Source organism: Arvicanthis niloticus, chromosome 8, assembly GCF_011762505.2.
Source record: "Arvicanthis niloticus isolate mArvNil1 chromosome 8, mArvNil1.pat.X, whole genome shotgun sequence".
In the NCBI taxonomy this organism is placed as follows: domain Eukaryota; kingdom Metazoa; phylum Chordata; class Mammalia; order Rodentia; family Muridae; genus Arvicanthis; species Arvicanthis niloticus.
The window spans coordinates 38280405-38292244 of NC_047665.1; the positions used below are offsets into that span (position 1 = coordinate 38280405).

Below are 11840 nucleotides of genomic sequence, written 5' to 3' on the forward strand. Positions count from 1 at the left end.
CCTCCTCCTTCTCCTCCTCCTCCTCTTCCTCCTCCTCCTCCTCTTCTTCTTCTTCTTCTTCTTCTTCTTCTTCTTCTTCTTCTTCTTCTTCTTCTTCTCCTTCCTTCTCCTTCTCCTTCTCCTTCTCCTTCTCCTTCTCCTTCTCCTTCTCCTTCTCCTTCTCCTTCTCCTTCTCCTTCTCCTTCTTCTCCTTCTCCTTCTCCTTCTCCTTCTCCTTCACCACTATCATAATTTTCTTCTTCTTCATCACCATCATAATCATCATAATCTTCTCCTTCTCCTTTTCCTTCTCCTTTTCCTTCTCCTCCTTCTCCTCCTCCTCCTCCTCCTCCTCCTCCTCCTCCTCCTCCTCCTCCTCCTCCTTCTTCTTCTTCTTCTTCTTCTGTCAAATAGAATTAGTTCTGGCCATTAGGAGTTCCTTGAGATTTTCTTGTTTTCAATTTTCAACAAGTCTCATTTTTCTTTTTTATTTTTTTCCCAATCTCATTTTCTGACCTTACACCATATCCCAGGTACATTGAATAATACTCTACCCCTAGCCATGAAATCCACCAAACTTCGATAAGAAACTCAAGTTCCTTTTGTTGGCGAATGAGGTATAAAATCCACATCAGTGTGGTAATTGCCACTAGAAAGTGACCTACTTCTATGTTCCACCAGCTGTCAGAGAAGACATGTACATATACTGACCTTTCTAAGTTCATACTCAGACCTGTGTTCTAGTTCTATAAATGTGGTAACACTTTTCACTGATTTCTAGTATCTCATTTTCTACAACATGGAACATTATATATGTTTGTCCAATCCCAATGTGTCCTTTTATGATAGTTACTATCCAAGCTGAAGCAGAAATGATCAGTGTTCTGTGTCTCTAACACTACAGAATGCTTAGGGAAAAAAATTAAAGTCAGACAGGAATAGTGGGTTATACCTATCACCATGGTACATAGGAGGCTGAACCAGGACTGTTGAGTGTAAGTGAAGTCCTGAGTACATGTGTGTTTGACATAAGCATAGTCATGTTGAAGACTCGTGCATTAGCCCCACAGGGGTGGCAAACTCTTCCTCCAATGAGGCTCAGAGGGATCTCAAAGCTTTCTACTGGTCCAAGTATTGAGAGTGGATACAGAGAATGTCCATTATTGCTTTTTTTCCCCCATTCCCCCTGCCACAGATGATGTAACCTGAAGACTTATCTATCCCCTGTTTATCCCCCATTCCTACCAAGATTGACTAAACTTTTCTCCTTGATCCAGTTGTATACCAAAAACCCTACCTCCTTATTCAGCTATATGCAGTACCCCATCTTCCAGGCATATGCTCACATCCTATAGATGTATCCATGCCCAGGTTTTTGCCAGTGTCATAGATAATCTTGGGTGGCAGCTTGGCACACCTGGGAAGAGGAAATTGCTCCCATCAGGTTGGAATATGGACATGTTTGTGAGCCATTTTCTAGATTTCCAATTGATGTAGGAGAACTCAGTGTGTTGCAGGCAGTACCATCCCAAGCAGGTAGAACTGAGCTATATAAGAAAGGTAGCTGATCATGAGCCAGGGAACAAGCCAGTAAGTAGCTTTCCTCAATTGATTTATGCTCAAGCTTCCACCTTGGTTTTCTTCTTGGCTTCTCTGGATGATAGACCATAACCTGTAAGCTGAAGAAAAACCCTTTCCTTCCCAAACTGCTTTTGGCCATAGAGTTTATTATAACAAAAGAAAGCAAACTAGAACAACAGGCAAGCCTATATTTCCACAGAAATATTCACATGACAAGAAGTAAATTTGCCTCATTTCATCCCAGTTATAGTTAGAGAGCAGTGGCTCTCAGACATGGATGAGTAAGAGCATGCTAAGAGAAACTAAAACACTCATATTTTTAGACATATGGAGAGTCATTAGTCAGAATCATCTAGAGAAAAGTTTAGAATCTGTAGTTAAAATACAAGAATGAAGATTGACACATATGTGTGTAATTTTGCTATTGCTGACTTGCCTGGCAGACTAATGTAAAAGAGTAAAGTTTTCTATATTGTGTCTATCTCATTATTTTAAAAAGTATCAAAATCACTTGATTTAATGGTGGGCAAGGTTCATTGCCTTCTCTGTCAAGCAAGCAGTTTAAGGGGAAGGTACAGAGGACTTGAATTGTCTCAAAATTCAGGGAGTTTAATCCCTGCCCTCAGGGTTTTTGTTGTTAACAAAAAGGGGTTAAATCCTCACTGTTCATTATCAAATACCTATACAGTTTCTCTGCTTTGGCTCAGAGTTTTAATGAATACCAAAGTCTGCATTTATTAATACATGAAGATAAAAATGTACATTACAGCATAGAAATACTGATAATATAAATCACTTTTATATCAAATTCATCATTAAATATAATACTACAAGATCTTTAAAATGCCTCATGGACAGTGTGTTGAACTGGTGCATCCCTTTATTTGCATTGCTTTTGTGTATGGAGGTTTAGGACAGTAGAATTGATAATGTGATGTTAGACACAATTGTACCAAAACACAACATCCATTACATTATACTATTGTATAATATAACATTGTATCTTACACTATTGCATAATATAACATTGTATTTTATACTATTGTAATATTTTTCCATTGTATAATATCTTATTTTATAACATTGTATCTTGTTTCTGTAGTGGCCTTGTAATTTCTGAATATAATTCCAACAAACATCCCAGAAATAATCATTGTCACTGGGCTATCATTGACCTCTTAGTTGTTACCTTGGTTGAACAGCTATATAAACAACTGTTTTAACATTTTGCAAGACATGGCTTTGATTCTGCTTGAATGTCGTCTCAAATCTGATTCTAAGATTAAATCTCAACCCCTCATTCACCCTGAATGTCAGTTACATTCAAGGAAATACAGGAAACATTAGTCCCGTGTTTTCGTGAGGAGTAGCCATATATGGAGAGCAGCTGTTCAGTGACAGGGCTGGTATTTTCTAACGATGAGAGTAGTGCTGTTCAGAGCTATACTTCTCACCTCTGTTTCTCTTGATTAATGGTTCAATTATCTAGTTTTATTATAGTATATTACAATTTAGTCCTACAACCTATGTCAGAAGAACTATGTAAGAACCAAGAGAAATTCCTCAAAGTAAAGCTCACCTTCATTTCCAAAGACAAAACGCCATTTATACGTTACTTGGAAATTAGTTATTTTCGTGTCTGCACCATAGACATGTTCTGTAATCTCTCCTGACCCCAATACCCTGAATTTGAAGTACCTCAACCCAAAGGAGTACTTGTCCAGAGAGATAGAATAGCAACAGCCCCGCCCCCAACCCTTGGGAGCAGAAAAAGAATTTTACTAAGAAATTATTTTAAAACACAGGTGGAGCGGGCGGAAATAAAACCACAGATATATAGACACATGGCCTAGGAGAGGAGAATTTAACTCAAAATGATAAATAATCTGTTAAGCATTGAACTAAACCAGTTTGATGAACTCAAATGCCCTCGGCTCAATAGGCAGGACTCTCGGAGGAGCCTGTGTTACTTCCCTCACTTAAGTGCAGATTTGTAATAAAAATCATAATGCCAAAGTCATGGTTTTGGGCTATACAAGAAGCTAACCACTTGGAGAATCGTCTTTGATGGGTCAGAAAACTGTACAGTCGAAGATCAGTTTATAATTTACGAAGAAAATAGAAAGTTTTGTTTCTCTGAGTTGAAATTTGCTGAACACCGCGGGAAATATTGCAAGTTTTTGGCAGAAGGCTTAGTGCTTTGCTCAGTTTTTGAGATGTGCATGAAGCCCGAGACTTCGGGGATCATTATTTGAGAAAAATCGGGCAATTCGATGTAGGGAATTTCGACATTTTTGGCTTTTTTTGAGGTGTAACAAACACAACTCTGCATCCGAGAGGACACTCCGCGACTGCCAGCGAGGCGGGCTGGACAGCGCACCAATCACGACGCAGCTCCGCCCTATATAAACGGGCGGGCGCAGCGCCGCGGCCCGAGTCCCGGCCAGTGCCTCTGCTTCCGGCTCGAGTTCTCTCTCCTTACACACGCTTCGCCATGTCCGAGACCGCGCCTGCTGCGCCCGCCGCACCGGCCCCTGCCGAGAAGACACCCGTGAAGAAGAAGGCCCGTAAGGCCGCAGGTGGCGCGAAGCGCAAAGCCTCCGGGCCCCCGGTGTCCGAGCTGATCACCAAGGCTGTGGGCGCCTCCAAGGAGCGCAACGGAGTGTCCCTGGCAGCGCTCAAGAAGGCGCTGGCGGCAGCGGGGTACGACGTGGAGAAGAACAACAGTCGCATCAAGCTCGGTCTGAAGAGCCTGGTGAGCAAGGGTACCTTGGTGCAAACCAAGGGCACCGGCGCCTCCGGCTCCTTCAAACTCAACAAGAAGGCGGCTTCCGGTGAGGCTAAGCCCAAAGCAAAGCGGGCAGGCGCGGCCAAGGCGAAGAAGCCTGCGGGCGCAGCCAAGAAGCCCAAGAAGGCTGCGGGAGCAGCCACCCCCAAGAAGAGCACCAAGAAGACTCCAAAGAAAGCAAAGAAGCCAGCTGCAGCTGCAGGAGCCAAAAAAGCTAAGAGCCCGAAGAAGGCAAAAGCAACTAAGGCTAAGAAGGCGCCCAAGAGCCCTGCCAAGGCGAAAACGGTAAAGCCCAAAGCGGCCAAGCCAAAAACCTCCAAACCTAAGGCAGCTAAGCCAAAGAAAACCGCAGCCAAGAAAAAGTAAATTTTCTTTGGCCAACTGCTTAGCCCAACAACCCAAAGGCTCTTTTCAGAGCCACCCACGAGTCTCAGTAAAAGAGCTGTTGCACATTTAGGGGGCGTGGTTAGGGTGGGAACGCTACCTAGTGGGCTGAGCTTCCCAGAGAAGAGGCTGGGGATGTGGGTGTGTGCAGTGGTATTAACTCCAACTAAGCTAAGGGTATGTGTAGTTACTCTTTCCCGTCTCGTGTGTGCGTGCGGGGGAAGGGGCGCCCGGGGGAGGGCTGGTTATAGTAGCCCACAAATGACCCTTAGAGACAATAGGAGTAAATAGTTTATCCTTGGCTGCCACGTCGATGTGCAGCTAACTTACGGAAGCAATTTAGTGGTAGAATCGTAAGCACTAAGTGGTTAAGTACAGAAGGAGTTGAATCAGTGTCCTGACAACCCCCGCCCGAATCTCACCGCAGTTCCGACTGCAATCAAGCATACAGACCCGGCCGGAGTCTTTTTTTTTTTTTTTCTTCAGTATTTTCCCATGTTTTATAGCGATCGTACTAATAGGTTAGCTATAGCAGATTTGTGCAGTTTAATTCATACTTCCCGATTGGTGAAAGCGAAGTGACAAGACAGCCAATGAGACAGTAGACCTTCAAGTGTCGTTTACGTTCCTGTTCGTGACGAAACACTAAAACTAATCCAATCCTGAAGGAAATCTTATTAGCCTCATTTGAATACTGCGTAACGTAAATGAATGTGGTGTAACTGGGTAGTTATTTTACCAAATGTTTGTTTAGTGTACCTGTGGGAGGGAGTTAAATCTTGCGCAATGCCGGAGCTGGCGAAGTCCGAGCGTGCCCCATATAAGGTCTGTCACCAACAAACAGAACAGCAAGAGCGCGAACACAGCTGAAAGGAGAGCTTCTCATTGTAAGTGTACAAGGTGCTGAAGCACCCCGACTTGAGCATCTCGTCCAAAGCCATGGGCATCAACTACATTTTAAAGCGCATTGCCTGCGTCGTGCCGCATTACAAAAAGCGCATGACCATCATATCTCAGTTGATCCAGACGACCATTCTCCTGCATTGCCCAGGAAGCTGGCCAAGCACCAAGCCTGTCACGAAGTAAAGAAGCCAAGTAGGCATTTTCACCAGTGATTTCAAAGACTTTTAAGAGCTAGACATTCTTTCAACAAATGAATTGTAGTTGTTTCAAGTAACCTTAAACTTAAAGCTATGTACTTTTTTTCCCAGTCTGTTGAACATATGGTCAAGAAGTCTAGCCCAAGTTAGATCGGAATTTTCAATCCTTCCCAAGTGAAATTTATTCCCGTGCACCACCATGCCCTCTGGGCTTCTCATGCTCCAAACTTGTATTTATGTGAACTCCGTGGTGCACCGGAAATGGGGGTGATGACAGTAGTTTCCAGGAATCACACACTTACTGGCACAAACATATGTGTTTCATAGCATATGAGTTCCATGTAGTTAATTGGCTGTCACATAATTAATTACAGGTACTAAAATTAACTAAAGATGCTGTTTTTAAGCATGCAGCTCTCTATTTGAGTGCTTCTGTATCCGTGTTCCTCTTCTAGAGACTGAATTGGCCTTAAGAATCCAGAGATTTCTCTCCTCAAGCACAAATGAGCATGTTCAATTTCATTTTGATTGGAGATTTTGCCTTCTCCCCCATTCCCATCCCAACCTTTTTTTTTTTTTTTTTTCTATAAAGTATGTGCTACTGAAAAGGGATCTAAGAATTTCCACAGAAATGTGGTTGTTTGTAGGTGCTTGCTTTACAAGCAGGACAGTTTCAATGTGACTGAGTTTGCCACTGGCAGAGATTAGGCTCTGACAGAAGAAAAAGCAATCTGGGATGATTAAGTTCTGTTACTGTATCTTAGACAGTTACTTAGCTCACAATCTTTGAGCAGCTTTCAACAAGTATGTTCCCTAGGTGCTGTCCTCCTGGTGGCGCACCTGTGATACCTGTAAGGCAGGAAGCAGGCTGAAGCCAGGAGGAAAATCCAGGTCTGCCAGATGTAGCTGTTTCTTCACAAGGCAGACTGGCATCTTGTGCTTAGGGAAGAAATAATAGCAGGGGAAATAAATCAAGGAAACAGAGAGGCTGGGAAGAAGTGTGGCTAGGAAAAAAGCAAATATAAATTTTTCAAAAAAAAATCTCGATGTGGATCAAGCTGAATTTGAAGTAAACTGGATGGGATGGTGGAAGCAGTGAACTGTTCATATCCTCATGAACAATAACAGGTTCATATTGTAGGGATAATGTTTGTATAATGACAAGTTTGATACCTCTACAGATAAATTAAAATCCTAATGATGTTTTCCTTTTACAAAGTACAACACTGCTCAGGTCAAGGGACTTGGCCTATGTGAAACCCCAAGAACTACAGCTGACTTTTACCCAGCCTAAACTTCGGTACACAGGGCATTACATGGGTCTTTAAGTGCAGCCTTAATCAGAATCTTGAGCTAGTGATGTTGAGGCACCAGACAAAAGACCTTTCTTCAGCAGAGGATGATCTGAAAATCCACACTGCCAAGCAAAGGTGGCCTACCCCCAGACGACTACACAGAAAAGCTCAAGCTCTGAACTTGGTTCTGGACCAGGTTTACATTCCAGAATTCAAACCAACAGATATGGTAGCTAAACTGGATATGTAATTAGGGTTTTGCTAAGGTATTTTTGTGTCTGGGAGCACCAGGGAGATCCAATACTAATTATTACTTTGCAGTCTTAGAACTGTGCATCAGTGCATGATGTAGAAACACTAGGATCATAGCTGAGAATTTTATAAAGTTGATGGATTTCTCAATACAAGAAATGAATAAATGAAAAATATTACAAGGTTCTTAACATGGCATGTTCAATCAAACTATAAGCTCTTAACAAATACAGTACTCATTGCCTGGATATCCTGGCCTCCTGGGGCACCAGACACACATGCAATGCACATATGTAAATATAGGCGAAACATTATACACATAAAATAAAAATTAATAAATTTCTTCAAAGGAAAGAAGATCACAGGGTGTGGTGGTACACACCTTTAATCCCAGAACTCAGCAGGCAGAAGCAGGCAGATCCCTATGAGTTTGAGAACCTGATCTACAAATCAAGTTCCAAGCCAGCAAAGACCACATAGTGAGACCAAGCCTGAGAAGTGGGGGAGGGGACTAACCATCAAGTTGTCTTTTAACTTCCTTTGATTCAGGAGTTTATGCCTTAAAATATTTTCTTGTGCATGTGTTTAGTATTTATTAAGTTGTAATTTCCTTCTAACTCTTAATTTTCAGTTACTAATTAGTTATAAATTTTATCCTTTCTGTTTTGGCACCACATGAAATTGTATCCTACACTTTTTTGACCTTAAAGAAGTACAGGAAGAGTTCCTAATGTTTGTTCCTGCTTGCATTCATAAGACATATTTTAATTTTTTTGTTCATGATGAGTTATTAAATTAAATATGCCTGGATACATATTAACATTTTACATAAAATTTTTCCAATTTATTTTCACACATGAATTTCTCTGTTATTTTCTCTTTTAGGGCTACCTTTCCTAGGTTTTGCCATTAAGATTATGACAGCTTCATAGTCATGTTTATCTATTGCTATATGAAGAAAGGAAGAAATAGAGAGAGAGAGAGAGAGAGAGAGAGAGAGAGAGAGAGAGAGAGAGAGAGAGAAAGCCCAAACAGGAATACTTAAATCAATGAGTAGCTATCATTTATTGTCTGTGAGTCAAAAGTTAAGTGGAAGCTTAAACCAAAGGAATCTTTCCTGAGACTGGTCATACAAAAGCTTTGAAATACTTGAATGTTCCAAAGAGCCTTCACATTTGGCACACAGGGCTCTTTAGAAACCTCACTGACCATTCTCAAAACAAGGAATTCCAGTATGGAAGGCTGAAACTGTAAGGCTCGGGAAGCCCCCAAAGGGGACCCCACTTGAGTCACAGGATGGCGCGCACCCAAAGGACACACGGAAGACCAACTTGCTGCAAGAACACGAGGTAGTTTAATGGCGGGACATTCCGGGCCGACACGTGTCTCAATGTAGGAGACAGGGGCATCGACCTCGTGGCTCCAGGGTTTAGGGTTAATATAAGCTCGGGGTGGGGAAAAGGAGAAACTTTCGCGCAGGTGCACACGATTGGTTGTTTTCCAATTTTTGAACATCTGGCCAAACCGGTCCATGGGGGCGGGGAGCAGTTCCTGCAGGCGGATGTTTATCTCTTATCTTCATTCCTGGGATGGCTCGGTAACCCATTGTCCTGTAACTCTGCATTCTTTGTTTACGGATTAACTGGCCTCTGGTTGGCAAACCAGAGGGGCAACTTTAGCTACTCGGCCAGGGAGAAAGAATCTATAATATCTGTTTTTCATGGGACCCATAAAATTTTCTTTTAAAACAAGAAGATGCTGATAATCCCAGCCAGCCTGGTCTACATAGTATGTCCTTGTCTCAGGAAAAGAAACCGGAGGTGGTGTGGGATGGTGGGGGGAAGAGGCCAAACAAGGTGATTCTTGCCTTTATTCCAGCATTGGAGAGATAGAGGCTGGTGGGTATCTGTGAGTTCAGGGTTATCCAGGTCTACATAGTAAAACCCTATCTTTAAAAGAAAAAAAATAAAAGAAGAAAGGAAGGGAGGGAGGGAGGGAGGGAGGGAGGGAGGGAGGGAGGAAGGAAGGAAGGAAGGAAGGGAAGGAGGAAGGGAGAAAGGAAGGAAAGAAATAATGGAGGGAAAAGGCAGATGTTAATATCTAATGAATGAGAGTACAGAAAGCAGAAGAGTGGAATGAGCAACATTTTGGTCACTGAGGTTGTAGCTCAGCTTCTAGCATACTTGCCTAGTGTGCACGAAGCCTTGAGTTTGACTCCTAGCATGGCAGAAATGGAGCATAGCAATAAATGCCAGCAAATCTGCACACACTTCAAAGGTAGCCTACTCTGACTTCTTTTAAAAAGAAAAAAAAAAAAATACTTGAATTAATTCGTCTGAGAAACTGCAAACTATAAAACAAATCTGTGAAGACAGATTGTTTGTATTGTCTAACATAGATTTGGCCCGTTTGTACTTAAGAAATACACGAGAATTAAAGCAAGAAAATATATACTTATAAGACAAATACATCTCAGCACTGTAGCATGTAATATGATAAGAAAATAGTCTAGATTAACAAATTAATGGGGTCTTTCTGGACCTGGAAGAGCAGGAGGCACCATCATGGGCGTTGATACTCGCCACAAAAAGGACCGAAAGATTCGGCACAAGGAGCCCAAGAACCAGAAAATCTACCTGCAGCTGCTAATCATACAGGTTTCTGCCCAGACGGACCAACTCCACCTTCAATCAGGTTGTGCTGAAGAGGTTATTTATGAGCCGCACTAACCCGCCACCTCTGTCCCTGTCCCGAATAATCTGAAAGATGAGGCTTCCTGGCCGGGAGAACAAAACCGCCGTGGTTGTGGGGAAGGTCAAAGATGATGGGCGAATTCTGGAAGTGTCCGGGCTGAAGGTGTGTGCACTGCAGGTGAGCAGCCAGGCCCGAAGTGGCACCCTCAAGGCTAGGGGTAAGATCATCACCTTTGATTAGCTGGCCCTGCCTGGAGTCTCCTAAGGGCGGAGGCGCTCTGCTCTTGTCTGGTCTTGGAAGGGCCGAGAAGTATACCGACAGTCTGGCAAGGCCCCAGGAACCCCCACACAGTCACACCAAACCTTATGTCCATTCCAAGGGCCGGAAATTCAAGCATGCCAGAGGCGGAAGGGCCAACCGAGGCTACAAAAGCTGACCCTGGATCTTACCATTAATAAAAAAGCTTTGGATGTCAGTAATAATAGGTTTTAAAGTTAGGCACAAAGTGGTGCATGCCTTTAAACTCAGCACTTGGGAGGCAGTGACAGACAAATCGATGTAAGTTTAAGGCCAGTCCTGGTCTGCATAGGGAGTTTCAGGATATCCAGGGAAAACAAAGCAAGAAAACAAAATAAAGCTAGACCCAAAGCTAAAACCAATTCAATTAAATATGTAAAGTATAAGACTAGTAATTGACAAAATTTTAACTATCTTGAAAACATAAGGTAACAAATTAAGAATTAGAAAAAGAGAAGAAACAAAATAGAAGATTTAGTCCTGTAGAAATACAAAGCAATGAACAAATGGTTTCCACATTCGAGAGGTGGGGGTAGGGGAATCAGGAACTCACGGTCACACTGAAGTACATCAAAAGTTAGTTCAAGGAGAGCTTAGACTACATAATAAGCACATAGCAAGATCTTATGTCAAATAAAGAAATGAATGAATAACTGTTGTACACAAAGTTATAGAGCATTACAAAATAACACATATAAAAATCAGCCAAGACACAACACAGAATGGAAGATGCTTTCAAGCACATTGTCGTCTCTGAGCAATGATATAAAACACCATATGCTGCTCTTCTGAAGAAAGTGCAAATGCTTGAGGAAGAAGTGAATGCTATAACCAAGAATCCATGGTGTACTTTGCCTGAGAACTTTGATGTCTCACTAATGTTCCTCATGAAAAAGAACACATATTTCCATGGAGACATATATCTCTTATACATTGAGATACATAGCAACACCCTCACTCAGCTGGATGGGTAGTTCACAGCCCAGGTCAGACTCAAATCACTGTAGTTGGACCATACAAGGCAAAGCAGTGAGGAAAGGTTATAATTTGATATGTGGGTAGCCAAGTAACTTACCAACAGGCCAAGAGATGGAACAGCAGATCCAAAACAAACCCCTGACCAGCACTGACCTGGACAACAATCTCCGTTCAGTCAAGTCGTTCTGGCCTGTCTCCAGCTAACAGAATGAAAGGGGCCTCCTGATCTTCCCTGGGAAACTAGAGTGTAAAGAAATCTTTACCTCACTGAGAAATGCATAAAGGATACTAAAAGGACTTGAATTGGTGCACTATCCTGTCACTCTCACTCACCTGTGTGAGGGAAGTCTTCCAATAAAATAACCTAGTGAAAGAATAGATACATATTGATACATATTGACATCCCAGGAAAACCACATGACCTTGACTCATGCACCAGAGTGCTTACACTGCTAAACTTCAATTTCTTTCTGTTCAGAGACAGAATTGTCA

The 11840-nt window shown here is 42.4% G+C and overlaps 1 protein-coding gene and 1 pseudogene across 1 annotated transcript; both read left to right on the forward strand.

Moving 5' to 3' along the window:
- Positions 1-4004: 4004 nt before the first annotated feature.
- H1-4 (H1.4 linker histone, cluster member) lies at positions 4005-8184 on the forward strand. The gene has a single exon (XM_034511011.2). It carries the CDS (start codon positions 4055-4057, stop codon positions 4712-4714), a length of 660 nt encoding a protein of 219 aa, XP_034366902.1. The 5' UTR covers positions 4005-4054; the 3' UTR covers positions 4715-8184.
- Positions 8185-9943: 1759 nt separating this feature from the next.
- LOC117714298 (large ribosomal subunit protein eL18 pseudogene) lies at positions 9944-10509 on the forward strand (annotated as a pseudogene).
- The last annotated feature ends 1331 nt before the right edge of the window (positions 10510-11840 follow it).

Coding starts and splice junctions, on each gene's coding strand:
- H1-4 (XM_034511011.2), top strand. CDS start 4,055: ATGTCCGAGACCGCGCCTGCTGCGCCCGCCGCACCGGCCCCTGCCGAG.